This window comes from Pleurodeles waltl, chromosome 1_2 (genome assembly GCF_031143425.1).
Source record: "Pleurodeles waltl isolate 20211129_DDA chromosome 1_2, aPleWal1.hap1.20221129, whole genome shotgun sequence".
Taxonomy (NCBI): Eukaryota; Metazoa; Chordata; class Amphibia; order Caudata; family Salamandridae; genus Pleurodeles; species Pleurodeles waltl.
Window position 1 is genome coordinate 1,336,656,437 of NC_090437.1, and position 27,681 is coordinate 1,336,684,117.

General features: G+C 47.0%; 1 protein-coding gene across 4 annotated transcripts in view; it reads left to right on the top strand.

The window, feature by feature from the left end:
- Nucleotides 1–27,681, top strand: part of LOC138251924 (long-chain-fatty-acid--CoA ligase ACSBG2-like) — a 411,952-nt gene that overhangs the window by 313,606 nt on the left and 70,665 nt on the right. For all 4 annotated transcript variants that reach the window (XM_069205692.1, XM_069205693.1, XM_069205690.1 and 1 more), the window contains 2 exons: nucleotides 6,967–7,047; nucleotides 7,732–7,881. In XM_069205692.1, coding sequence (XP_069061793.1) covers nucleotides 6,967–7,047; nucleotides 7,732–7,881 — 231 coding nt within the window. The remainder of the gene's footprint in view (nucleotides 1–6,966; nucleotides 7,048–7,731; nucleotides 7,882–27,681) is intronic.

The following is a 27,681-nucleotide window of genomic DNA, read 5'->3' on the forward strand; positions in this document are numbered from 1 at the left end:
CTCAGTCTGTCTGCGGACGTGAGTATCCTCCTTGCCTGAAGTTATGACACTTCCACATTTGCAAACCCATCACCCTTTTGGCCTTCTGTGTTCCTCCTCCCCCCTCGAAGGACAAGGAGAGAATCTATCGCTAGGACCCTAAGAGCACTGAGCTTTTACATTAATCGTATCCAAGAATACCTGGTGGACTTCCAGCTTTGTGGGGTTCTCTGGAGTAGAAAAAAAGCATTGCCCTGCAAAGGAGGGCCATCTCGCGTTCGATCATACTCTGCATCAAGATCTGCTATGCATTGGCCATAAAGCAGTCTCCAGAATGAGTTCATTCCAGCAGGTCCAAAGCTACTACCACAGAGTTGGCGAACAAAGTTCCTGTCCCAGAAATCTGCTAGGCGGCTACGTGGATGTCACGCCATACATTCAGAAAGCACTACTGTCTGGACAGCCTGGTTCAGAGGGGCAATTTGTGTGAGCCCTATAGGACTTTTTGGTTGGAACCAATACTGCTCTGGTATCTATTTAAATGGTGGGGAATGTTGGAGTCTGTTAGAGCAAATTGCATACGTTCTGTAACACTCTTTCTGGTAGAGACCATCTAACCACAGATTCCTCAATGACCCTCCCATCCTGCTAATTGGGCTCTAGCCATTAAAAAGATCTAAAGTTTAGGAATTTGCACTCTAGTCAAAGACAATTTGCTGTTGGGGGTCTGTGTCTCGGGGCATGCCTTGAAAGCAACTGACCTCAGCAGGTGGGAGTGGTGCTTACATGGGCCCTGCATGTAGGGGTACTACTGAAAGTTCCTAGATCCAGTCTGATGCATGGGGGATATGAGGAATATGTGGTTAGCATCTAGTGGAAACGGTTACCAAAGGTAAGTAATTTGTTCATGCCGTTGTATTTATGGATCAAATCTGTTTGTATTAAGCACTTAAACATAGAAAATACGAAGTACAAAATACAGCACATCGCAGTACAGTAGATGGCATGTTTCTCCACAGCAAAAGCTCCAAGTCTACAGACAAAAGTCTCTCTAGTCAATCTCTAAACCATGCTCAAAGGAGCAGGCGGGGTACGCTTAAGTCTTTCAAACTGCGAGTCCCGTATGTGAAATCCAAACTAGCATACACATAAACACACCAACATGCTCCCCTTCCAGAGTCCGTGTCATCCTCCTGTCTCTCCACTCCTCTACCCCTCCTCCCACCAAATCGCCGCCCCCCCGAATATCTCTCCCCCCCCAGCATTCTGATCAAGGTTCAGGTCCGTCTCAGCGCACTCAAATAAGCCAGACATGTCCACTCCGTAAATTCTGCAGATAGAATCTGGAGGAATGGCTTCCATAATACCCCCAATTCACCCATCCACTGCTGAGAGGCCAGGGTGAGTTTCTCCATGGCAAGAATAAACCAGAGCTTCTGAAGCCACGCAGTAAATGTCGGAACCCTATCCATACCCCACACAGCTAGGATAGGCTGCAAGGATGCGTTAAATGCCAGGGCCATCTGCCTCCCCTTTAACTACCTCAAGGGAAAAGTAAGGGGATTGGGAAGCCCCAGCAAGATATATGATGGGAATCTGGGGATCTTAGTATGGAACGCTATGTCAATACCCTCAGTAATGCTCTCCCAATAGCGATGGAGCTTGGGACAATGCCAGAGCAAATGCACGAGTGTGCCCGTGGCTCCACACCCCCTCCAGCAGAGGCCAGACTTAACAAGGTCCCATGCGTGTATACGCGCCGGAGTGTAATACCAATAAGAAGCCACTTTATATGACGTCTCCGTCCCGCTGCATTATATTATAGGCTGTGTGATGTATTCTATAGAACATACTGTCCCACTCCTCATCCGAGAATTCCCTCTCCAGCTCCCTCTCTCATCTCAACTGTCCTCTAGACTTAGGCGGGCGCTTCTCCCCCTGCAGAAGCCGACAAAGTTCTGAAATGACTCTTATCATCCTCCTTTAACAAGAGCCATTTCTCGAATGGCCTAAGAGGCCTATCTATTAATGCTCTGTCCGCCGGCAGCAGAACCCAGTGCCGTATCTGATAATACATCAGCCTATCGGCCTCAGTCAAGCTGTATGCTTCCCTCATCTGATCAAAAGACAAGACCCCTTGTTCATCAGAGGCTTCCCATTCTCTTGCAGCCCCCCTCGTACCAGCGTCTCAGGCCTTCCAGACGAAGCCCAGACTCGAAGTCAGGATTCGCACCTATGGGGGTCATCGGAGACAGAAAAGACGTCCGCCCCGATCGGCAGGCCACTGTGTCCCATATGCGTAACGTTGCTCCCTTGACTGGGGAAGAGTAAAGTCCAGCTGCCCTGTGGCGACGTCGAAGCCAAGGCTCCTTCCATATATGCGAGCCCGCCACCGCTGGTTCCATAAAGCACCAATGTTTCTCAGTGAGCGGGCGATTCCACTCCAAAAGAAAACGCAGCTGCGTTGCCTGAAAATATCGCAAAAGACAAGGGATCGCCAGCCCTCCCCCACTCTTAGGGCAATATAAAACCTGTCGCGGGAGACGCGCTGGCCGACCCTCCCATACAAATCTCAGATTCGCCGATTGAAGAATGGCTATAGTCCGCGGAGGTGGAATCACCGGAAGCGCCTGAAACACATAGAGAATGCGCGGCAAGATTGTCATCTTCACCGATGCCACTCTGCCCAGCCAAGACAGTTTATGGCTCCCCCACGACTCCAGGTCCCACTGTACTTCATGGACTAATGTCGTATAATTCAAGCTCGCAGTCTTTGCAGCAGAGGTCGCTAACTCAACTCCTAGATAGGAAAGGCGCGAGGACGACCAGAGAAAGGGGTATCTAGCTCTCAGGTCTGCCTCATGCTCCGGGCTTACCGACAAACTAAGAACCTGAGACTTCTGCATATTAACCCGAAATCCCGAGACCTGACCGAACTCCGCTATTATCTCCATAAGCGCCGGCAGTGAAGTTGCTGGCTCCGCCAGTGTAAGGATCACATCATCTGCATAGAGGGTAATGAGATGGTGGCCTCTGCCAAACTTCACACCTGAAACCAAGGGGCTGCGCGAAGGGTTCCATATATAGCGCAAACAAGAGGGGAGAAAGCAGGCATCCCTGTCTAGTCCCACGCCTAACCAGGAACAGCAGTGAGAGCACACCATTAATTTGAACCGCTGCCCTGGGAGACCGATAGACGCATCGGATCCAAGACCTGAAACAGGGACCCAGTCCAAATCGCTCCAGTACCTTAAAAAGATAGGGCCAATGAACCCTATCAAACGCTTTTTCAGCATCAATAGAGCGAAAGAGCGCCTCCCTACGGGATCGGTCCATTTTATCTAACAGGTGCAGGAGCCGCTTCGTATTATTGCTACATTGTCGGCTTGGTATAAAACCTGATTGATCCGGTTCAAGGAGACCCAGCATATAAAGATTAAGGCGGTAAGCAAGAATGCCAGTGAATAACTTGGCATAGATATTCAGGAGCGAGATCGGCCTATATGAGGCACACTCCTCTGGATCCTTGCCTGGTTTATGTATAACTGCAATGGTAGCATCCAACATACTAGGCGCCAGGGCTCCCGACGTCCGAAAAGAGTTAGTCGCACCAAAAGCGGGCTGAGTTCCACACAAAGTCTCATAGAATAGAGCCATAAACCCATCAGGGCCGGGGGATTTCCCAACCTTTAGTCGGGGAAATTGCCGATATAACCTCTTCCAACCTTATCGGCTGGCCCAACAGGGACGCCTCCTTCTCACTGAGGGGCGTGATTGCTATGCCCTCTAAAAATTAATCCAAGGCCGCGTCATCCGCTCATCGGGCGCGTATAATCCTGATAAAACTCCGCAAAGGCCTCTGCAATCTGATCACTCGCACGCGCCTCCATGCCAGAAGGGGAATGGATCAATTTTATCGCTGACATGGGCTCGCAATTGGTGCGCCAATATCTTTCTGCACCTATTGCTCCCAATGTAGAATTTATGCTCAAGTCGCACTATCGCATACTCCGCTCTATCCCAATCCAGCCTCTTCAGCTGTTGCCTCACCTTCTCTAATTCCCCCCAGATTCTAGGCGCGCCAGTTGATTTGTGGGAACGCTCCAGTACAGCCACCCTCTGCTCCACTTCCTCCCGTATCTCCCTCCTTGCCTCATCTCTCGCGGACAATGCCATCACCTCGCCCGCACTACTGCCTTCAGAGCCTCCCATACGGTCTCCAAAGAAGTACCACCATCATCATTAAAGCTAAGATAGTCCGTAATCGTGCGCCGGAGCGACTCCACCATTGTCTCACTCTGGAGCAAAGAATCCCTAAAGCGCCAGCTCGGAGTACCCACCCGGCCCACCCCCACAGTAACCTCTGCAGTAATTGGGGCATGATCAGTCAAGGCTCTGGGTTAAATCGTGGCCTCCCTGACCCGGGACGCAAATTCCTGCGAGGCCAGAAAAAGATCGAGCCGAGCATAGGTCTTGGTTGCCGCCTAGTAAAAGGAGTAATCCCGGAGCGTAGGATGCAACTTTCTCCACACATCCTCCAACCCACATTCAGCCAGCCACTGACGCCCGCCTCCGATAAAGCCCCCGCCTGCCCGAAGCGTTGGCCTGAGTGGTCGAGCTCATTATCCATCACCAAGTTAAAATCTCCTCCTACCAAAATCGCACTATCTGGTGAACTAAGTATTGGGGAGACCGCCTGTTTCAGGAAGGCCTCCTGCTGAGCATTCGGAGCATAAAGGGAAGTGATAATGAAGGAGAAGGCCCCAAGTCTTATTCTAATGGCCAGAAACCTGCCTTATACTTCGTGTATCTTCCCCACTATCTCCCCAGAAAAGGTCCTTGAAAGCAATATCGCCACCCCTGCATGCTTTGTAGTTGCTGAGGACCAGAACTGTCTAGGAAACCACCTTGAGCGCATGCGGAATGTGTCTTTATGCAATAAATGTCTCCTGTAATAAACATATGACACCCAGATTTATCTAGGCCTGACAATCGCTAACCGCTTGGTCGGATTATTAAGCCCACGGGCATTCAAACTAAGACACTTAACTGTCATACAGCACAGAGAGACAATTGCTCAGGTGGGGAGGGGTTCAACGGAGGGGACCAAGATCCAAAGCAGCTTCGCAGCCGCTTCAACTCACATAGCCAAGCCGCCAGGACCACCAGCGCCCATACTCTCAGGGAAGCATTCCAACATATAACCTAATGCACAACGGGTGCTCATGCCAGAAAAGTCCTCACACACATCCCTAAGAGGTAAAAAGTCTCAGCAGGGCTGTAGAACCTCACAAGTTCGTCCACCAAGTCCGTCGACTCCGGCGCCCAGGCCCCTCTCAGTCAGCCACAATCCCGTGACAAGCAACCCCCAACTGTCCAGCAGCCCTTCACCGCTCCTCATTTAGGCACTTGTCCCAGCTGCCACGCTGCTCACTGCCGACTGGCGCTCCGAGATCTGCTCCAACGTAGTTGGGTGCTGCTGTTTCCTTCTTCTCTCCTTCCTCTGCCAGCGCGGACGATCCCCACCGAGCGGGCCCAGCTTCGAACCCGGATCCTGGGTATCCTCCTCAAGCCCAGGATCCGGTTTGCCTCAGATATTGACTTCACCTATGCCGTTGTATTTAATTCATGTTAGGTAGAGCATCCATCTGAGCAGTGCATCTTTAGTCTGTCCATCTTCTCTTTATCAGCCAGGAGTCATGTGGCCCCTTTTGTTGCTTTATTTTTGGATAAAGAAGGGAGATAGGTTATACCTTTCCATTTAACTCCTGTTGGGTAGAGTTTCAAAATCCTATGTCATCAGCCAAAGGGAACTGTTACTTCATTCTGGTGATTATCAGTAACTTCTGGACACACAGGAGACTAAACCGTTGATGGGCACATCTAATAAAGGTTTACACTAGGTTCGTACAAGAAGACCTATACTTAAACTTTTCTATTGCAAAACATTTTCAGGTGTGCCGGCTGAACTGGAAGCAAAACAAGACTGACTCCCAGAATAGATTGTCAGATGAAAGCCAGGATACAAAACATGGTTTTGTGATGATGGAGGGAGATGTTTCAAGCATAACTGAATATATGTTTGCTGCTAAAGATAATATTGTCGAATTTTTGAATGCTCTCTTGCACGGCTGTCCGAAGGAGCCTCTGACAGCTCTTCCATTGCACGATTGCTGCATTGTGTTGACTTGGTTCAGTAAAACATTGAAAGCTGTAATGTTCAGACAGTGGTTTATTGCAAGGGGTTGGCTTGAGCTCCATTAGGATTAATTGTGCTCTTGCACAGACTTGGATGCAAGATGGGTGATAAGAGGCTACCCTTGCTGCTCTCTTCTTCACCTGCCAGCCTTGCGACATGGCTATCATTTTGCCTCTCCGTAGGCTGAAGACAGCCTGAGGGACCTTGTATTGCCCACAGAAATTGTCTACTTAGTGACAAAGTGGAATGACCCCATCGACTGGATGATTTGTTGCACAAGCTCAGCATTTGAGCCCCTATTATAAATGACTTGGAAGGGACAAGAGAATATGGACTTTCTTTTAATGTTTTCAGGGGTTGTGGAGTCCTTTTGGATGTACATTGAATGTACTCTATTAAATCAGGCTTTGATAAGTAATAAATGTCTTATTGTGTTTAATTTGACTGATTTGAGTGATCACAAATTCCTGAGCACGAAAGAAATCACCAACCTACATTTCAAGGAAGTCCGCTTTTCCCGAGAGCCTCCTGTAAATGTCAGACACGTTTTTGTATGTTACATGGATATCTCATGCATGGCATGTGTAGTATATAAGGGGTTCTCTTGGAGGGTGGGCACCTATAGAGCATGTGTACACCCCATAAGTGCAGCTTTATAATCCCTGCTGAATTCAAGGGCTGACAGCAGATTCATCCAAGGAACTGTCCACTCCATTTAAGGTTTACCCGCTCTGGTGTTTCTTTGATTTAATCAAATATTGTCTGAACTTCTTTCTTGCTTCCTTCAGATACAACACCAGCTCCCTCATCTTAAGGCCATTGTCCAGTACCAGGATGAGCTGAAGGAGAGAAGGCCCAACCTGTACACGGTGAGATGTGAAGGCTCACAGCTGGCTCTGATAGCTGGGCCCTGAAACCTTTCTGCTGTAGATGTAGACACGTGTTCTGATCACTAATGCTGCAAGAGGTAGAGTCCTGCCCCTGTCGTAAAAGTAAAGCTGCTGCTCAATTTCAACTACTAGGAGTTCTGCTGGGGATGGTATGATGTGTGCGTAAAAGTAGGTGTCTGTCCTTCCAACTCTTCCGGGTGCAGGAAGATACCTGGCAGCTTCAGAGGATAACTGCACCGCACACTGACCGTGAGCAGAGGAGAGCATCGTTGGGTGCTGGGGCTCTGTGTGCTTGTGTGAATGTTGCTAGTCCCTTTCTCTTAACTGCTTTATTATACAAATGGCCAGCCAAATGCTAGAGAACACATTTTGTTACATGTTTTCTGAGAAGTGCTTTTCAAAGTCCATGTTCTGTGGATAGTCCTCAGTGAGGTAAAGTAGTGCCTCTGGGGCTCCTTGAGGAGATTGTAAGTGATGTCCCCCTCTTAATAATGTACTTCAGATCTGTGTGCATTCAGTGCTTTCCCAAACAGTAGTTTGCAACCCCCTGAAACTGTTTTTTCAATCTGTTAATTAGCACGTTTGTTGACTAATCTGGAGGACAATTGCACCCCAAAGATCACCCCATCATGGTCCTTTGTTGATTTTATTCTCTGTCCCCAGTGGAAGGAGTTCATCCAGTTGGGGGCAGATGTTCCTGATGCTCAACTAGATGACATAATCGCCTCTCAGAAAGCCAACCAGTGCTGTATCCTGATCTACACGTCTGGGACGACCGGACAGCCTAAGGGGGCGATGCTGAGCCACGACAATGTGAGTAAAGCAGTGCAAGTTTTAAACTGCGTAATTGAACTGAAGCAGTAAAAGAGCATCACTGGTCATAAAGTTGTGCCACATAGGTTTATGCAAGATGTTCTTCTTGCTTTGATCAGATGTTTGTAGCCTTCTTCTGTTAATGTTTCCTTTCTTCTCCAGTAGCTGTGGTGGTATAAAGTGCTAAAGGTATCCACAGGTGGTTGACAACATTTGCTGGTCTGCCTCCAGCAGGAAGGTGGTAGCTACTTCTCTGGAAAAGGGAAATTAAAGCGTGTTAATGTTCCTCCATCCGCTTTCCTCTTCAAGTTCTTGGTGGTTATAATTTGGACCTACAGTGTTAGGTTCTTTACAGTCTTTCCCTTGAGTTATCTCCTGTGGGTATAGAGTGCATGAGTTTAGGTAAAGTATCCAGATCACGTTTGGGGGAATAGAACCCAACCAGATCTTCTGGAAGCAGTCTGCAGACATACAGTATACAATTGTGGGTAATATACTGGTTCATATCAAGCCCTTGTGTGTGTTTATTTTTTTCATTCCAAAATATATTTAAAGGAAACAAAAATGTAGAAAAAAATGATAAACAATGAGAGTTTGAGTTGCAGTGTAAAATACAATTAAGATACATGGGTGTGGCAAAGAGACGGCTATCTAGAGCAGAGTATTGTTGATCATAATCCCATGATGGGAGAGTGAAGTAGGGTATGAAAGAAGGGAGAGAGATAGAGAGAGAGAGATAGAGAGAGGGAAAGGAATAATGCCTCATTGAAAATAAAACTGAAAAAGAGGGGGTAGGGATAGAGCGATTTTGGGAATAGAGCAGTGTCCTACTGAGCGATCAATTGGTTGGGGAGCGTATTGGTGTTGTGGCGAAAGATTTGTGCATATGCTATGCTGTGTGTGTGTAGGTAATTTGTGTTCCTCAGCGAACATGTTGGGGTAGAAATGAGGAGATATCGAAGATTTGTTCAAGGAAGCTTAATCTTTGAATGTATAGGTCCAGCTTGTTCCATAGTGTAAATTCTGGTCATTGAAGCTATTAAATATTGAGTTGTCTACACTCCTTGTGATGCACTGTGGGTTAGGTTTTGTATGATTTCCACTCACAAGGAATATTTTTGACACCCACTATTAGTAAGAGATCCAAGAGACACATGGCTGAGGTATTTAACTGCAGTGCATAGAAATAAGACCAAAGTCCTAATGTGACTATGGAAGTAAAGTGAGTTCCCAATGATTCAGTCAGTTTATTATGTTTTGAGCCTCTTTACAAAAGAGGTTAAACATCATGCAGTGAATCACCATATGACTCGGGGTGCCTGACAATTTCAGCATTTGTCCGAGTTCCAGCTTAGAGTTTTTCCGGAGTCCAACAATTGCATAGTGTGAGGATTGGGGATATTTTATTTTTGGGAGTGTAGGTCCAGACTTTCTTCCATCTCTCCTCATTTATTGTGACTGGGTTTTGGTTGTTCTAACCATTGTGTGAGAATGGGGGCTACTTTGTTTTTGGGGGTGTAGGTCCAGATTTTCTTCCATGTATCCTCATTGACTGACTTTGACCATTTTGTCGAGTTCTTGACAACTTTTAGGCGTGGCGTGGAAGTCGGAAGACAGGTTTTAAGCAGTGTGACTCCGGTCACTGCATGATATCAGTGCCAGATTCTCACCTCATGTGTTTGTGGTGCCTGGAGCCTGATCACGACCCAAAGTCTTGCTCCAAGTGCTGGGCCATGAACCCAAAAGCTTTGAGGGAGCACTCCCTAAAGCTCATGGCAGCCTGGCGCACGACTCTGCATTGCTCCCAGTCTCGCTCAAGAGGAAGGTCACAAGACCGCTCGCCGAGCCTCCACCACTCTTCTTTGTCCCATTCAAAGTCCTCGGGACACTTGGGTCACAAGAAGTCGTTGAAGACCAAACGTTCTTAGACTTTGCCCTGTATATCGGACAATGCGACTCAGGAAGAGCCTTGATGCTCTAGGTCTCTGGCACCTGTTTCTGGGTCACCCCCCAAACACCCCCCTTCCAGTGTTCAGGCCCAGTGGGGTCAGAGGATGTCCTCTCTCGTTCCGTGCTGGTGGCTATGGCGCCAGAGGGCCCCTCAGGATAAGTTATCAGATCTGTGCCGATGTCATTCGTGCAAATGCGACCTTCCCCGGAACTGGATAAGATGTCAACATTTCAGACACCAGTCAGGCCCACGATTGATGTCACACCCATACTTACACCCGATTCCGACCCGGAGGCAGATCGACGTCGCTAGACTCTTTTCTAGCTTTTACGGGGCCTACATTCCCCAGGTTGGATCCTGACCATGGTTCTTATGGGGACGGGTAAAGTGAGGAGGGTTTGCTGGACCTTTTAGAATTCCAACTGACCCTAAAATGGGCTGGACACAGGAATTGGGCAAAGCTGGTGGTCTGGATACCTCGCCTGATGTGGACATGCTTTCTCCCTCTACTATGGCTACAGAGGAAGCGTCATATTCTATGGTAGTGAGAAGGGCGGCTGAAGTCCTCAGCCTTGAGCTACCTTCTGTGGCAGTCAGGACTACCCTCCTGACTGAGGTGCTTTAGCCTGGGGCTTCCTCCTTGGAACCCCTTCTACCTTTTTATGAAGCCCTCACTGATGTCCTATTGGGTACCTGGTCCAGACCCAGCGCAGGGGTTCCTGTGAACAGGACGTTCTTCTGCCGCCATCGACCTGTGCTGAACGACCCAAAATTCCAAACTCAGCAACCTATACCTGAGTCTTGTCATTCAGGCTTCTTCCTCATCTGGCGCATTCCCTTCCGCATCCCTTGATAGGGACTCAGACTGGATCAGCTTGGGAAGTAAATGTTCTCTTCCTCCAGTCTGGCGGCGTGGTCTGTGAACACCGCATGCATTTTGAGCTGCTATTCCCATACCCTATGGGATATGGACACGCGGGTGTTGCTGCAGGTCTCCGAGGGGGCTTGGGGTGTTCTTTCCCAACCCAAGCTATTGCTGATGGGAGATATGTAGCCAAGTTCACCATAAATTGTGGGATGGATACGACTGATTCACTGGGCAGATCAGTTGCATTGACAGTGGCCCCAGGGCACCTAGCCTGGTTGAGGACATCTTGCTTTTCGAGGGATGTCCAACAGTCACTCATGGACATGCCCTGTGAAGGAACCCGTCTCTTCGGAGACAAAGCGGACTCAGCGCCAGAGTGCTTTAAGAAGTCCCCAGCTACACCTCAGTCCCTTGGCCTCACCCTCAACAGTCCTAATTTTGCCCCTTTCATGGCTACAGAAGGGGAGCCCAACTGAGTCCACTCCTCGCCAGCCAGCAAGCTGCTCATGCTGCACAGCCTCTGCTTGGCCACAGACGTGGGATCCCACGTGCTCGTGGATCAGGGAGCCAGCGGTGGTCCGCCCCTGCCTCCAACCCTTTCTAGTCCGTGGCTGTATCCTGGACCAGTTGGAGGCAGGATCTGCCCATCATCTTCTGCACTGGGAATAGAGCATGACAGGTGGGTTTTGCAAATAGTCTGAAGGGGCTACTCCCTCCCTTTTGAGACTACCCCTCCTGCCATGCCACCATCTTAGGATTGCATGACTGAGGATCATATGGCACTTCTCCACGAGGTGATTATGGCTCTCTTGGCCAAGGGAGCCATAGAGAGGGTCTCTGTGCCAGAAGTAGGTTCGGGTTGTCTACTTTCTGGTGCCTAAAAAGGACAAGGTCCTTCGTCCTATCCTAGACCTCTGGGCCCTCAATCTCTTCCACCACCATTTGGTACTGCAACAAGTAGGGCGGAGTGGGGGTCATGGACCCTTTTAACGAGGCTCTGCGTCTCGGACATGGCTGGAATGTTAGGGCATATCCCTAGTGGTTCAACATCTGGTGGGCTCTGAACTCCAGAGCAGACAAACTCAGCTGTCTATGCATGGTCGATTACGAATGGAGTCTCCATCCGGAGGTGGCGCAAGGTCTATTTAAGCAGTGGGAGAGCCTTGGTTAGATCTGTTCGCTGCCGCAGAGAACTTGCAATGTCAGCTGTTTTGCATGTTGGAGTTTCCAAGGTGGCACTCGCTCAGATGCTTTGTCTCAAGTGGAACTTGGGTCTCCTGTATGCCTTCCTGCCAATATGACTTCTGCGTACAGTTAAGATCAAGAACAGCCAGGCCCAAGTAATCCTGGTGGCTCCAGACTGGGCACGCAGAGTATGGTATCCAGAGCATCTGAGCATGGCCATCAATCCTCCGATAAGACTACCCCTTTGGGAGAATCTTCTGTCACAGCAGCAGGAGATCAGGTTCTTCACCTGAACCTGTCCAGTCCCTGCCTTCTTGGCTGGAGATTGAGCAGCAGCAGTTGACAGCTTTCGACCTTCCGCCTGAAGTCTGTAATGTTATCCTGGTAGTCGGACGTCCCTCCACTAAAACAGTATAGGCCTGTTGTTGGAAGATATATGGGGTATCAACATATCTGTTGATCCCCTTTCTGCACCTTTGTCTGAGATTCTACTGTTCATCCTCTCTTGCCCAGCCGGGGGCTACAAGGCTGACCCCTCAGCCTTCCTTAGACTGCCAGATCAAACATTCTTGTTGTTTATTTTTCATGAATGGTATTTTAAAGCATACCAAAGAACAAACACAGAACAATGCATTTCAAACATAGAAACTGTACCACATGTAATTAGCAGGACGTCAGTACAAATCATACATAGTATCACTGTTGGCAATCACAGGGCATTGGCAGGCAAACAACAATTAGTACTGAAGCAGAGGTAATGACATAGAAAGAGTGGATTCAGCATGAGCTTGCATCATTAGAAATCTGTAATGGTGGTGAAGTGGCTAGTGTAATCAAATAGCCCCTCAGCGGTTACCAAATATCCTTAGGCCTAGACATCACAGGCTGTAGTGAGGTGTAAAGTTTGCTATTGGTGTCACAATATGTGAGGCTGGCCAACCAGAAATTAATGCTTGGTGCATATTTGGGTTCCCATCAAAACGCGATCTCCTTTTAGCCAGCAGTAGCGAGATCGCAGTGAGGCGTCAAATGGACTTTGGTAAGTCACCATTGTAGCGGAGAAGGGCAGTAGGTGGATCAGGTCGCCAAGGCCAACCAACAGTAACCCACAATCTGGCATGCACCTCGCATCAAAAGCGACTAACTTTGGGACAGGTCCAAGTCATGTTTGGTCCTGCAGGACTTTATCTGATCTTGGTTTGCAACCGATTTCCGAGGATGATTTCGCTTGGGTATCTAAGGTAAGGAACCTGCAACTAGAAGTCTATCAGATGGACAAGTTACTTACCTTCAGTAACAAATTAACATATTCTAGTTGCAGATTAATTACTGACCTAAACATCCTCCCGCTTGTGAACTGATTTGTAGAGACAGGGACTTCATTTCAGGGTCCTAGTTCTGGCGTCAATATCATTGTTCATAGCACCGCGCTACTGGTGAGGAAAGTCATGGGGAAAAAAAAAAAGTCAGCACGCTGGGGTGGTGCCTATATACAACATCACAGCAACCACAACAACGTAGGCAGTCGACCAAAGAAAAATCTCTAGATCCAGTGTGACACCTTAGGGAAATTCTAAGGTAAGGAATCCAACTACAATGTCTCTACCAGACAGTTTGTTCCCGAAGGTAAGTGACTTGTTCATCAAGATATGCCATCATCTTAGACAGTTTTGGAGCAATCGTGAAAGACCTGCAGGTTCTCACTGCTTACCTCCATTCACTAGAAAGAACGGCACGTAGGATCTCTCCTTTAGACAATGACATATCAAAAGGTTCTGGCAAGAGGTGCCACAAACCTAGATACTCTGAGCACCACAAAGATCTTGATACCTCTCTTTCAAGGAGTTACCGAATCAACAGTGGAGGTGTTCTTGACCAGGTTTATGACAGTGGCAGCTCACCACAGCAAGTAATCTGGACCTTCAAAGCTGCTTTTCTTAGGTGTAGGAAAGTACCGTCTTTTTGGAATGTGACCCCTCAATTTCTGCCTCATGTCAGTGTTTGTGTCACTGGGATCCTGCTAACCGGTCCCAGTGCTTATGCTCTCTCCTCTCAATTTTGTCACTGCATACTGGTAACCCAGTATTTCCTCCTAAATTGGCATACTGTTCACCCCTTATCAGTCCCTAAAATATGGTACTTGGGTACCCAGGGCATTGAGTTTCCAGGGGATCCCTATGGGCTGCAGCATTACTTTTGCCACCCATAGGGAGCCCATGAAAAGGCTTCTGCAGGACTGCCATTGCAGACTCCGTGAAATGGTGCAAGCACCCTTTCACTGCCATTTTCACTGCACCAGGTCACCTTTGTCAGGCCTAACAACCCTGAAGGCTGGGTGCAAAGTACCTGTGTGAGGGCACCCCTGCACTAGCAGAGGTGCCCCCATGTTGTCCAGGACCATTTTCCCGGACTTCTTGAGTGTGGGGACCACCATTTTACATGTGTATTGAACATAGGTCAATACCTATGTCCAGCTGCACAATGGTAACTCCAAATATGGCCATGTAAGGTGTCTAACATCTTGGAATAGTACCCCAATAATGATTCTAGTATTTGTTGTAAAATTCCATGCACTCTGGGGGCTCCACAGCGGACCCCCTGTACTGCCACACCAGCCTTTTGCAGTTTTTCCAGGCAGCCCCAGCTGCTGCCGCCTTACAGACAGGTTTCTGCCCCCCTGTTGCTCAAGCAGCTTGAGCCCAGGAAGGCAGAACAAAGCCTTTCCTTGGTGTTGCACCCTCGCCCTTTGGAAATAGGTGTTACAGGCATTTAGAGGGATATCCTCCCAGAGCCTCTGGAAATGCTTTGAAGGGCACAGATGGTGCCCTCCTTGCATAATCCAGTGTACACCAGTTCAGAGACCCACAGTCCCTGCTCTAGCGCGAAACTGGACAAAGGAAAGGGAAGTGACCACTCCCCTGTCCATCGCCACACCAGGGGTGGTGCCCAGAGCTCCTACAGAGTCCCTCAGCTTTGCCATCTTGGATTCCAAGGTGGTGGTGGGGCACTTTGGGAGCATCTGAGTGGCCAGTGCCAGCAGGTGAAGTTGGAGCCCTCCCCTGATAGGTGCTCACCTCCTGACCAATCGCCCCCCCCCCCATTTCCCCCCCTCTCTCTCTTGGGGGCTATTTAGGGTCTCCATTGGGTGTTTCCTCAGATTTGGATTGCAAGACTCCAGCAGGAATCCTCTGCATCCTTTACTTAACTTTCTACCAACAAAACTGCATCTGGACCCTCCATGAACTCTACAAACTGCAACAAAGAAGCAAAGACGACTTCTGCAACATTGTATCTTTAGCTCCTGCCAGCAACCAGCTGTTTTCAGGTTGTGCATCCTCGGAGGACAGCCTGTCTTCAGCCTGCACCAGAAGAACAAAGGAATCTCCCTTGAAGTGAAGGAGTCACTCCCTGCTTCAGCAGGTACCCCCGTGCAGCATCAACCGGTGGCGTGGGTCCCCTCTCCTGACAGTGTGTTGATCCAGCAACACGGTTGGTGGACTGAAGTGGTCCCGACGGTCCTAAAGTCCAGCTGTCCAACTTTGGTGGAAGTAAGAGCTTGCCTCCCCACGCAAGACAGTACCCCAGTGCACTGCATGTTTTGCAGTTGCCAAGGCTTGTGTGTGAGATTGGATTTTGAAGGTTTTTAAAGTGGTTGAATTCATGTAAACTGGTAGTGGAGAGTGGGAGGAAGAGGGAACTTAGGTGTGGGGGAAAAATTGAAATAGGTGGAAAAGTTGATGTGAACAAGAGGAAACTACGATTTATTTAGGAGAAGGAGCACTGCACTTTTGGTCAGACTGCATTTTCCTGGCCTGACCATTGGTTTTTTAAGGTCAGCCGATTAGCACATTTTATTGCAAAGTTTTTAAACATCTTTTAAAAATTGTATTGAATCTGTAATGAAGTTCGGTTTTTAAGGGGCAGCCATTTTTACCACACTGTAGAGGCCCATGGAGGTCCGCCATCTTGGGGGGGGTTGGCTGTCTAGTTGACCGGTTCCCAGCTTTAATAAAACCGGTCTCGGCGTCCGGGCTGGAGATCGGATTTTGAAGGTTTTTAAAGTGGTTATATATAATGTGAGGATTCAGCTAATAAATTACAGCTCTCTGCCAGCACACAAACTAGACATAAATCTCTTGCTGAGCGAGGGGGCACCAGATGCCCTCTTTTTGACAAACGTGGCTCCATGAGGGTTCAGGGCCGGATTTAGCTCTTGCAGTACCCAAAGGGTATGTGATAGCAAGAACCGATGGAGATAAAAGGAAAGGAGGAGGAATAGCAATTATTTTTAAACAAGATTTTCTTTTTAACTATAGTCCGCTTGACCGCTCAGGGTGTGAGGGAATGATTTTTTCCATTACCTTCAATCCTACGTTTACATTTACAGGAGTACTACTCTACAGCCCCCCGGGGACTTATGATGAATTCCTGAACCTATTACCAGAGCGGATGGCAAGTCTCATTTGCAATAGGCCGAATTTTACTTTATTAGGAGATTTTAATATCCAAGTTGATAATTTAGAACTGATGGCAACTAAGCGGGTAGTGAATGATCTGGAAGCTCTGGGATTACACCAATGGATCAGAGGCCCCACACAGGAGAAAGGGCATACTTTAGACCTGGTGTTTAGTAATCTTTCATCGTTGGTCACACTACCCCCTACCCCTGTAGCATGGTCCGATCATTTTTTAATCACCTTAAAGGCTAATATAACTAATAGGTTTGGACACCACCACCACTCCAACAGTAAGATTAGGAAGTGGAATAAACTAAAGACAACAGAATGGGTCAATTCACTGAATAGAAATAAAAAAATATTTTATGAGGGACCTGCAGATAGACCCTACCTCTTTTAATGAGTGGATCTCTGATAGTCTGGACAGAGTGCTGCCCTATACACCCCTCTCTGGGCAAAAGAAGGGAGGGAAGGCTCCCTGGTTTAATAACCACTTAATGACATTAAAGAGGAACTGTAGGAAGATTGAAAGGAAATGGAGGAAATCACTAAAGGAGGAGGGCAGAGAAGAGTACAGAAGTTCAATTAGGTTGTAGCAGAAGGAGATCAGATTAGCCCAAGCAACCTTTTATGGAGATAAAATTGAAAAGGCGGCAGTATCTCCTAAAGAAATTTTTGGTGTGCTCAAGGAGCTATTGTATATTCCTGCATGCCTGGAAGCAATGGAAGCTTCAGAAGAACATAGTAACAATTTTGCCTCCTTCTTAAAGAAGATTGAGGACATCTATGAAAACTTCTCAGGGGAAGTAGGGGGAGTCGCAGGGCATGCAATGGAGAAGAAGGAAGGTGACAATGTTATACAGAGTTTTCTTCCCATCTCTGAGGAAGGAGCTTTGGGGCTCCTCAGTAAATTAAAATACGGCTCTCCACTTGATCCCGCACCTCCCCATATTATTATGCAGGGAAGAGTAGCGCTAAATCCGGTAATAACCGAGCTGTTAAACAGCTCGCTACAAAGTGGGATGGTGCCGGACTCCTGGAAACATGCAGTGGTCAAGCCCCTTCTAAAGAAGCCTAATCTAAATGGAGCGGTCTTTAAAAACTACAGGCCTATCTCGCTCCTTCCCATGATGGCAGAACTTATTGATAAGCATGTAAATATACAACTATCGGGCTTTTTGGAGGAACATAAGATTTTGCATATAACTCAAATGGGCTTTAGACCGGGCCACAGCACTGAATCTGCCATGATTGCGGTTACGGAAGAAGCGAGGAAACGAATGGACCAAGGTCAGGCAACTGTAATAATAATGCTGGATGTGAGCGCGGCATTTGATACGGTCAATCATGATCTACTCATTCAAAGAATGGGAAATAGTGGGATCAAAGGAAGGGCGCTTAATTGGTTAAGCTCGTTCTTACAAAATAGAACCTTTCAAGTCCTGGATCGTTCTTTTTTCTCAGCCCAGTTGAAACTTTTATGCGGAGTTCCGCAGGGCTCATCTTTGAGTCCCACAATGTTCAACATTTACATGTCCCCCCCCCTAGCAGAAGTCATAGAACCCTTTGGGGTATCCCTGGTGTCATATGTGGACGACACACAGCTGGTGGTTTCCTTCTCCCCCAATAAGGAGGCGGACAACTCTGCCTTGCCTGCCTGTCTCCAAGCGGTTGCTGCCTGGATGACAGAAAGCAGGCTGCAACTCAACGAAGAAAAGACAGAAATTATGTTTTTAGGAAAACTGGCCAACCCTGCTAAAAATATAGGACCAGTAATACATTTAGATTACTTAACCCCCCCCCCAAAAAAAAAGCTCAGATTAAAGCCTTGGGATTTTGGTTGGATCCCAAACTCACCATGGAACATCAAGCCAAGAGAACATCAGCCACCTGTTTTGGGATTCTTAAGATACTAGAAGATTATTGGTCTGCTTCCGCCATTGGCCAAAAGATTGGCCGTACAAGCCCTGATTTTATCCAGATTAGATTATGGAAACAGCCTCTTTTTGGGATCTCCAGGTTATGTGGTTAACAAACTACAGGTGGTACAAAATACTTCAGCACGTCTGCTCTTTAATCTGCCTAGGACCACATCAGCTAAAAAAGCTCTGATTGAATTGCACTGGCTTCCAGTGGCAAAAAGGATAAAGTTTAAGGCTCTTTGCTTCTTCCACAGAGCTCTATATAAAAAGGATCCTCATTATCTAAAATCATTAATTTCACTATATACACCCACAAGAGTTTTGAGATCGGCCTCTAAAGCCCTGGCAGTGGTACCCAAAGTAAAGAAAACATCATGGGGAGGAAGATCCCTGAAGTACCAGGGAGCCAGACTTTGGAACTCCCTACCCACGAATATTCGCATGATGAATCAGGAGACTGAATTTAGGAAGGCCATTAAAACCTGGCTATTCTAAATTCTTCTAAGTTCCCCCTCTCCAGGGAAGTTTGAGATTCCTCCAGTATGTTCTAAACTTTTCAAACTGATCAGCGCTACAAGGCCTCCGGGTAGCTGGCGCTATTTAAGTCTCAATAACATAACCTTCCACGAAGTTCTTCGTGCACAGCTTTGGCACCCAGCAGTACTTCCTGCGATGCACAGCTTCCTGAGTGGTTCTCCGGCAGCGTGGGATCCCTTTGTGTAGTGCTGCGTGGACCTCCATTTGCAGCTTCTTTGCCCTGTGCTGTGGGACTCCTGTGGGTGCTGCCTGGACTTCTGAGGGCTCTGAGTTGCTGAGAGCCCCCTCTGTCTCCCCATCCTGGGTAGAGGCCACCAGGTCCCTCCTGGTCCCGGGCAATGCCTTTTTCCGCTAACCGCGAGCTTTGCGTGTGCCAAGGAATCCAGCAATGCAAACCAGGCTGCAATCATCCATCCGGCGTGGGACATCTGCACCAACCAGGAACCCGCATCTGTCGTCTTGGGTGCAGTATTGACTTCTTCTTCACCGATTGTCCTTCTTTTGCATCTTCATCAAGAACCCTAGGTACCCAGAGCCAATAAATGAGCTGCACCTTGCAATGGGCTTTCATTCTATACTGGTATTCATCCAGTTTTTATCCAGCTGTTACAGCAGGTAAGGGATATGGGAGTTGCTGGTTGGAAACATGCATCCATGTCTTGGTGAAGCTTCTCTGAAGTCTGTTGCATAGTAAAACATGGCTACAAATGGTACAAGATTTCATCCAGGGCAACAGGGAAGAAGAAAATAAAAGTAGTACCCCAATCACAGTTGAAGGACAACAATCAAGCTGAAGCAATCAGTACTTTGTCTATGCTCCAGCCGAAAGAAGAGGAAGTGAAGCCAGCACATGCTGGCCAATTGGAAGGCATCAAATAAAAGTGCCATTTAAGCCAGCAAACAGTAGGCAATGGGCTTGTTGCAAGCCCCTTGTATACAATCTCTTGCATGCACTGTCAAAGGCAAGTTCTAAAAACGGACTTGTGCAAACTGCTTCTATTCTGAAACCGGTTTCCTAATATTCCTTGTTGCACCACCTCACCCCCACCTCAAAACACTCCACTGGCTTCCAGTTCTGGGCTTCTTAGCACCACCAGCGAGGGTCCAGGACTGAAGGGGCTTCACTGAGGTGGGGTTAGGACTCTCAGGCTTGGTGTGGGTTCAAGGTGGTGGGAGCCTGTTATGTCCCGGTGGCTCTGAACAGGTGGCCAGCAAACTAGCCCTACTTACTCCAGTGTTCTGGATTCAGGTAAAGAAGCAGGGTTCAAGCAAAAGGGCAGGCCTCTGAGGGTTCAAGGCAGGGCCCAGCCAGTAAGGCAGTCTTGTGGAGTACGTAGCCGGCAGTCCACAGAGTCCTTTCACAGGTGCAGAGAGTGAACTGCAGAGTGGGTTGGTGGGGGTGGGGGGGGGGCAGAGAGTGAACTGCAGAGTGGGTTGGGGGGGGTCCCCCTTTTTATACCTGGTACCTTCTTTGAAGTAGACAATTCTAGAAGATTCTCTTTGAAGTGCCTAAAGTTTCCTAACTTTCCTGCTCTGGAGGCAGGCTGGCTGCATGACCAATGCAGGGCTGACTAGGTCTTTTTATGAAGGCAGAGCACAGCCTATTCAGTTGCAAATGGGTCTGTGCCCAGCTCTGCCCTCCCACACTGCCAGTTGATGGTCCATCCAGGAACACCTAATAGCTCTATTGTGTACCTATCTGGGAGGACTAAGTCCTACTGCACCCAGCCATGTGACCCAGGGGAGGCTACAGGCACCACATTGTTTAGAGCAGGAAAATGCAACTTTCTAAAAGCAAGAATTTTACCATCCTTCTTGAGAGAATTTGCCACTGTCGTCTCCAAATTGACACTTCAGGCTTGGAGTACTTGGGATGAAGTATGTTGGTTGATCTCTGTCCACGTTGTATACACAGATGTAGCTTTGAATGTTCTTCTGAATATCCTGTCTTCTGGTTTCGTACCCTGATGAGAATCCTTGAATTGTTGTAGGGTTCAAAATGCATCAACCTGACTTGTGGCTAGTGACCCCACCCCCCCAAAACCCAGTGTTCTCCCATTAATGATGAGCCAGGCCCTCTGGGATTAAGCCACAGAACCCCTACACATCTGTCTATTTTGTATTATTGTTTCAATGTTTACATCATTTTTGTTGGAACAAACTTATTTGACAGTTGAAGTTTGTATGGGCTAAGAATGTCTCTGTAGATTGACTGTTAATTGTTTCATTTATGTAGTCTTTCCTGTATACAGCAATGAATTGTTCTTTATGAAATATGTTGCACAATGAATATGGGTCACTGTGATTCGACCATGTGATCATGGATTAAAATGAGTAAAAAAAGTATGGTCATCACTAGCACTTTTTTGGTATATTAATTTTGGTGGCTCAGCCTTGCTGATCATGAAATGAGCTCAACCCCCTGTTTGGTTTTCTTAATTTTCTAAAAGAGTCATTTTCAAAATTTTAACTTACAATCCAATTTTACTAGTACAGAGGATTTTAAATTACATTTTCTCAGACACCAAACATGAAATGTTTACCTGTTCCCAATCAAAATGTATCACCTATTAAATTTTATAAGGCAAATCAATGTTATCCTACGAGACCGGTAGGGCTAATAGTGAAAACCTCCTAAAATTGTTTTTCACTACTAACAGGATAGGTAAAATTGAGAGAGATTAGAGAAGAGTTGATTAAAGACACTCCTTATACTCATTTGATCATTAACCAATGCCCCTTCTGAGTCCTTGATACTTGAGATGGAATTGCTACCTTTCAGGTCCTTGATTTGAAAGGACATCAAGCACCCAATTTCCTTATTATTCTCAGAGTGCAAGCTCTGATGGAAACCACCTTTTTGAATAGCACTGGTGGATACTTTTTAAGAGCATTATTTGAATGGTAGTTCAAAAATAAGGGGTGCTTTGAAAACTTCGGATGCCCTGGAAACATTAACTGCATAATCAATCTCCAATTTAAGGTTGGATAGTGAGCGCACCTCAAGTGGTATCTCACCCTGGCCTTGCTTTATGGCATAGCTTAGTCAGTTCCCATTTAAACACCTTTAGTCAGTCCCATACCATAGAAATAGTTGCTGAACCAGGAATTATTCCAATAACTTCCCTCAATGTACCCCCCATTAACTGAATATAAGGGGTCTACAAGACGTTTGCGCTAAGTGATAATGCATTGTAGGATGATCCAGGGGAATAAGAATTCCTAAGTTTATTTTTCATGAGTGGAGAGATGCATCCCCTGTAAACAAATTAATTGATGTCTGAGTATGAAGTTGTTCCCTAATGAGTTTAACTTTAGCAAAGAACTTCCATTTACATTCTGGCTTGGATATATAAACGGCTTTTTTACTGATTTAACCCCTTTGCTGCCAGGCCTTTTCCCCCCTTAGGTGCCAGGCCTTTTTTTGGCTATTTGGAGCAGTTCACGCTTAGGCCCTCATAACTTTCTGTCCACATAAGCTACCCATGCCAAATTTTCATCCTTTTTTTCCAACATCCTAGGGATTCTAGAGGTGCCCTGAGTTTGTGTTGTGGGTTCACCTGAAGGAGACCAAGAAATTAGCCAAAATACAGCAAACATTCAGTTTTTTTAAAAAAAGGAATGGAGAAAAGGGCTGCAGAAGAACGCTTGTGTTTTTTCCCCCTGAAAATGGCATCAACAAAGGGTTTGCAGTGCTAAAATCACACTTTTCCCAGCTTTCAGGAACAGGCAGACTTGAATCAGAAAACCCAATTTTTCTGCACAATTTTGGCATTTTACTGGGACATACCCCATTTTTACTATTTTTGTGCTTTCAGGGCCCTTCCAGTTAGGGACAGAAATGGGTGTGAAACCAATGCTGGATGCCAGAAAGCTAACCATTTCTGAAAAGTAGACAAAGTTCTGAAATCAGCAAGGGGTAATTTGTGTTTTCCTACAGAAGGGGTGCCCCCAAGACACAACAAACACACACAACAAAATCCCAGGGGCCTAGTGGACTTCGGCCCCCCCCCCCCCCCCCCGGGAGAAGATGTATTCATTCTTTGTTGTGCTAGTCTTAAATGCTTCATTTTTTTTGGTGCATTTTGTGAAATGTGCCTCTGTGTGAGTTCTCTCCCAGGCGATTTCACTAAGTGAGCATTTTTGTTGGCCATCACTACGTCTCGCTTCCTCCTGTTTACAGCATGTGATGGCCCCTCCTCCAGTTTCGGTTTGCCTTTCATCCCAGACGTTCTCCTTTCTAGACATTCACGCGGGGAGCCAGTAAGTCTCATGGTCACTCATGGTGCTTTGAATAGACTCGCTTGTATCAACTATTCAACTGTTTTACTTTTCTATTTCAATTTGTGGCAAGAAAAGTCCAGTTGGAGTTTACAGTGCTAGTAGCTCTAACTCTAGGCAAACGCAAGACCCATTTCATTGCAAGTGATAAAGATGGAGCCTGGAGTATGAATCTGTCATTGTTAGAAATGGGGTTTTTGGTTGGCAGTCAGGTTACCCCCTGTCCAAGCAAAAGCCCTCACTCTAGTCAGGGTAAGTCGCACACAATCCAAGCCACCCTCTGGTAGCTTGGCACGAGCAGTCAGGCTTAACTTAGAAGGCAATGTGTAAAGTATTTGTGCAATAAATCATACAATACCACCATATAGCACCACAAAAATACACCAAACAGTGTTTAGAAAAATATATAATATTTATCAGGATAATTGTAGGTCAAAAAGAATAAAGGTGCAATGGAAAATTGTAGAAATATCACGGAAAAGTGATATAAAGGGTCTTAAGTCTTTAGAGTATAAACAAAGTCTTTCAAGCACAAGTACCTGGTTGGGAGTGGAAAAATCTCCTCAGAGGGCCATAAGAGAAGAGGTGCGTGGAAAAAGGGTGTGTGCGTCGATTTCGCCCCAGCACACACGGACTTGCATCGTTATTTTCCACGCGGGGAAGTCGGGCGTCGTTTTCCGGCGCACCAACAGTCTTTCTGTGGATCGCGGGGATTACCAGATGTCCCGGGTCTGTGCGTGGATTTTCCTGCTTGTTCTCCGGCTGCGCGTCGGTCTGCGGGGCTGCGCGTCGAAATTACGATCTCACAGCAGGCGTCGCGTCGATTTCTCCTCTAGACTTCGATCTGCGGGGCTGCGCGTTGAAATTACGATCTCACGGCAGGCGTCGCGTCGATTTATCCTCTAGAGGTCGGGCGGCGTTGTCCTTGCGAGGCCGTGCGTCGCATCTTCGATCGTCCCAAGAGCGTCACGTCGATCAGCGTCGGAGTGCAGCATTTTTCTCGCCGTGAAACAAGCTGTGCGTCAATTTTCGGCGCACGGAGCGTCCAAGTAAAAGAGAGAAGTCTTTTTGGTCCTGAGACTTCAAGGAACAGGAGGCAAGCTCTATCCAAGCCCTTGGAGAGCACTTTCACAGCCAGACAAGAGTTCAGCAAGGCAGCAGGGCAACAGCAAGGCAGCAGTCCTATGTAGAAAGCAGACAGGTGAGTCCTTTGAGCAGCCAGGCAGTTCTTCTTGGCAGGATGTAGTTTCTGGTTCAGGTTTCTTCTCCAGCAAGTGTCTGATGAGGTAGGGCAGAGGCCCTGTTTTATACCCAAATGTGCCTTTGAAGTGGGGGAGACTTCAAAGAGTGGCTAAGAAGTGCACCAGGTCCCCTTTCAGTTCAATCCTGTCTGCCAGGGTCCCAGTAGGGGGTGTGGCAGTCCTTTGTGTGAGGGCAGGCCCTCCACCCTCCCAGCCCAGGAAGACCCATTCAAAATGCAGATGTATGCAAGTGAGGCTGAGTACCCTGTGTTTGGGGTATGTCTGAGTGAATGCACAAGGGGCTGTCAACCAAGCCCAGCCAGACGTGGATTGTAAGGCACAGAAGGATTTAAGTGCAAAGAAATGCTCACTTTCTAAAAGTGGCATTTCTAGAATAGTAATATTAAATCCGACTTCACCAGTCAGTAGGATTTTGTATTACCATTCTGGCCATACTAAATATGACCTTCCCGCTCCTTTCAGATCAGCAGCTGCCACTTCAACAGTGTATGAGGGCAGCCCCAATGTTAGCCTATGAAGGGAGCAGGCCTCACAGTAGTGTGAAAACGAATTTAGGAGTTTTACACTACCAGGACATATAACTACACAGGTACATGTCCTGCCTTTTACCTACACAGCACCCGGCCTTAGGGGTTACCTAGGGCACACATTAAGGGTGACTTATATGTAGAAAAAGGGGAGTTCTAGGCTTGGCAAGAACTTTTAAATGCCAAGTCCATGTGGCAGTGAAACTGCACACACAGGCCTTGCAATGGCAGGCCTGAGACAAGGAAAAGGGGCTACTTAAGTGGGTGGCACAACCAGTGCTGCGGGCCCACTAGTAGCATTTAATTTACCAGCCCTATGCACCTAAAGTGCACCTTACTAGGGACTTATAAGTAAATTAATAGTCAAATCAGGTATGATTCCAGGTTACCATGTTTTAGGGGAGAGAGCATATGCACTTTAGTCCTGGTTAGCAGGGGTAAAGTGCGCAGTCTATAAACCAGCATAAAGTGTCCAAAAAGTGGAGGGAGGCAGGCAAAAAGTTAGGGGTGACTACCCTAAGGCTGTCCGGTCTAAGAGTCATAATGAACAAAAACAATTGCAGCTGTCCTGTAAACCTCCCCCGTTGCAAAATACCAAACCCTTGTGAACCCAAAGTAATTTTGTGTATTCAAAGTTTGTTTTTCCCCCACCCCTGCCTTGCAACCTGCCCAAACAATCCAGTCTAAGGAGCCGTTACTCTTCCATACCTTATCCCTACCCCCACATTGCCTTGATTAAAAAGTTAAGATTTCAAAAGAAAAAAAAAATAGCAACACTTGGCAGCTGTGATGAATTCAGTAATGCTACTGCAACAAAGGTGATACCCCACCATTGTGAGAAGTTTAAAAAAAAATATTTGTAATTGAAAGCCTATTCCTAAGAGAAGGACCTAACATTACAAATACCTATCCAGTAATTCATCAAAGCAACCATAATCACCATAATTGCGGGCAAGGTATGAGTGCCCCCACTTCATTGATACAATTTCATCCTAAAAAAGATTACTGTCTGCCGTAGACAGTTTTATCAGTTACTTGCCATTCTTCGAGCAGGTACTGCACTTTTCCAGGACGAATGTTGAATCGTCAAGTTAATGCGACTTGCCCGCCATGCTGAAGTGTAGGTATCGGTTCATGGAATCACCAGTGGCTCTTCATAGTCTCATAGGAAAAATCTGACCTAACAAAACTCTATACCACATGATCTGATAGAGCTTGGATGGACAGCATTGAAAATAACATATCTCAAAATAATATCCCCAACATAAATAAGCATGACTCATGGATACTGCAACACCCTTCCTTTGTGAGTCTTATGCAATAGAAATTTAGGGGGGCACAGAATGAGAAACGTTTAAACGTCACAAACCCTACCATCGTTGCCTTCATTTCCTTCAGGAATCCCTAACGCATGTACATTTTCTCTCATACAGTTCTCAATATCCTCTAAATTAGAGAGCATTTTCCTTTTCTTGATTTCATGACTTCCTGCTTAAGTCTGAGTTGCCTGAATAAACTGCCAGTTTCAGAGCAGTTCTGTTATGCCCGCGGCTATCAATGTCCATGTTTCTAGAACTATTCCAGAAGACTGCCTGTCTTTAAGGTGTCAATGTTTTCAAAGCCAGAGAGACCTTTCTGTATTCAGCCCCATGCAACAGAAGTAGTTCATAAACTGAGGATCGTGTTGGAGTCCAAGAAGGACCGTCCTCCTGTAGACCACTGCTCCCAAGGCTTAGATTTTGACCCCCGATGCAAGCCTGACTCGAAGTGCACCTTTAGGAGCCAGAGGGTAGGGCATAAGCTCATTGTCGCAGCTCTGAGTGTTTGTTGGTGTTAATTCAACCCTCTTGCAGTCCCAAGATCTCTAGAACTATAGATCTGTGACCAGGTCCTCCATTTGCTAGACTATAAGGGGAGATTAAACATTCAGTACTGCCCCCATCCTGCATGTGTTTACTTTTTAAGTGACATTTGTCAGGAGCTTTGCTGTGATGGTGTTCAACTTGGCAAGTCTTTACTCTGTATTCACTCAACTTCTGCTTGAGAATTCGAGGATGTCACTTGGCTACTTGCATCATAAAGGTAGAAAAGCTCCTAGAGGCTCCTATGTCTGGGGCAGTGGAAGGTTGTGCAACATTGATTACAGCTGGATTTATAATGGTGCCTACGCACTGCTGGGCAATAGCAGCTGAACCGCTGACCTCCTTTTGCAATTCCACACCTTCTAAACCAGATCAGGTACTAGGCTCCTCGCCCCCAGTTTCAAGTGTAGCACTGGATTTACAATCATGGTTGTCTGCCCCTGGGAGAATAAATAAATAAACTATGATACTGCAAGTTTGAGGTAATTTCTGATGCGGACCCCAAACCCGGTAATGCCCTTTTCCCAGCACTTTGTTGGCAGGACCCATTTTTTGGATATGCGTCCTCAACGGTACAGAAGAGAAAAACTAATTTAACTTATTCTGTGCAGAGTGCCCCTGCAGACTTTAATGGTAGCTTATAGCTGGAGTCCTCTGCACAGGCCTTGCTTCCTTTGTCCACTGATCCAGTGCTGTGTTGTTTTTTTTAACCGATTGCAGCATCTCTCCCAGGACTTCCACATTTGCACCAGGGAAGCATGCCTCAGTATCTGGTTGAATGCCAGCCCTTCTAAGGTAGTCATTTTCCAGTATTGAGTAACAGAACAGTGAGTTCCAAAGACAGAAGCCCTGATAGTGAAAGGACTGACTACCAGTCCGTCTGGATCTTAACCATCGAATCAGAAGTTAGGCCCTCTTTAAAGAGTGGAGGGATTTAGGTGGTTGGTG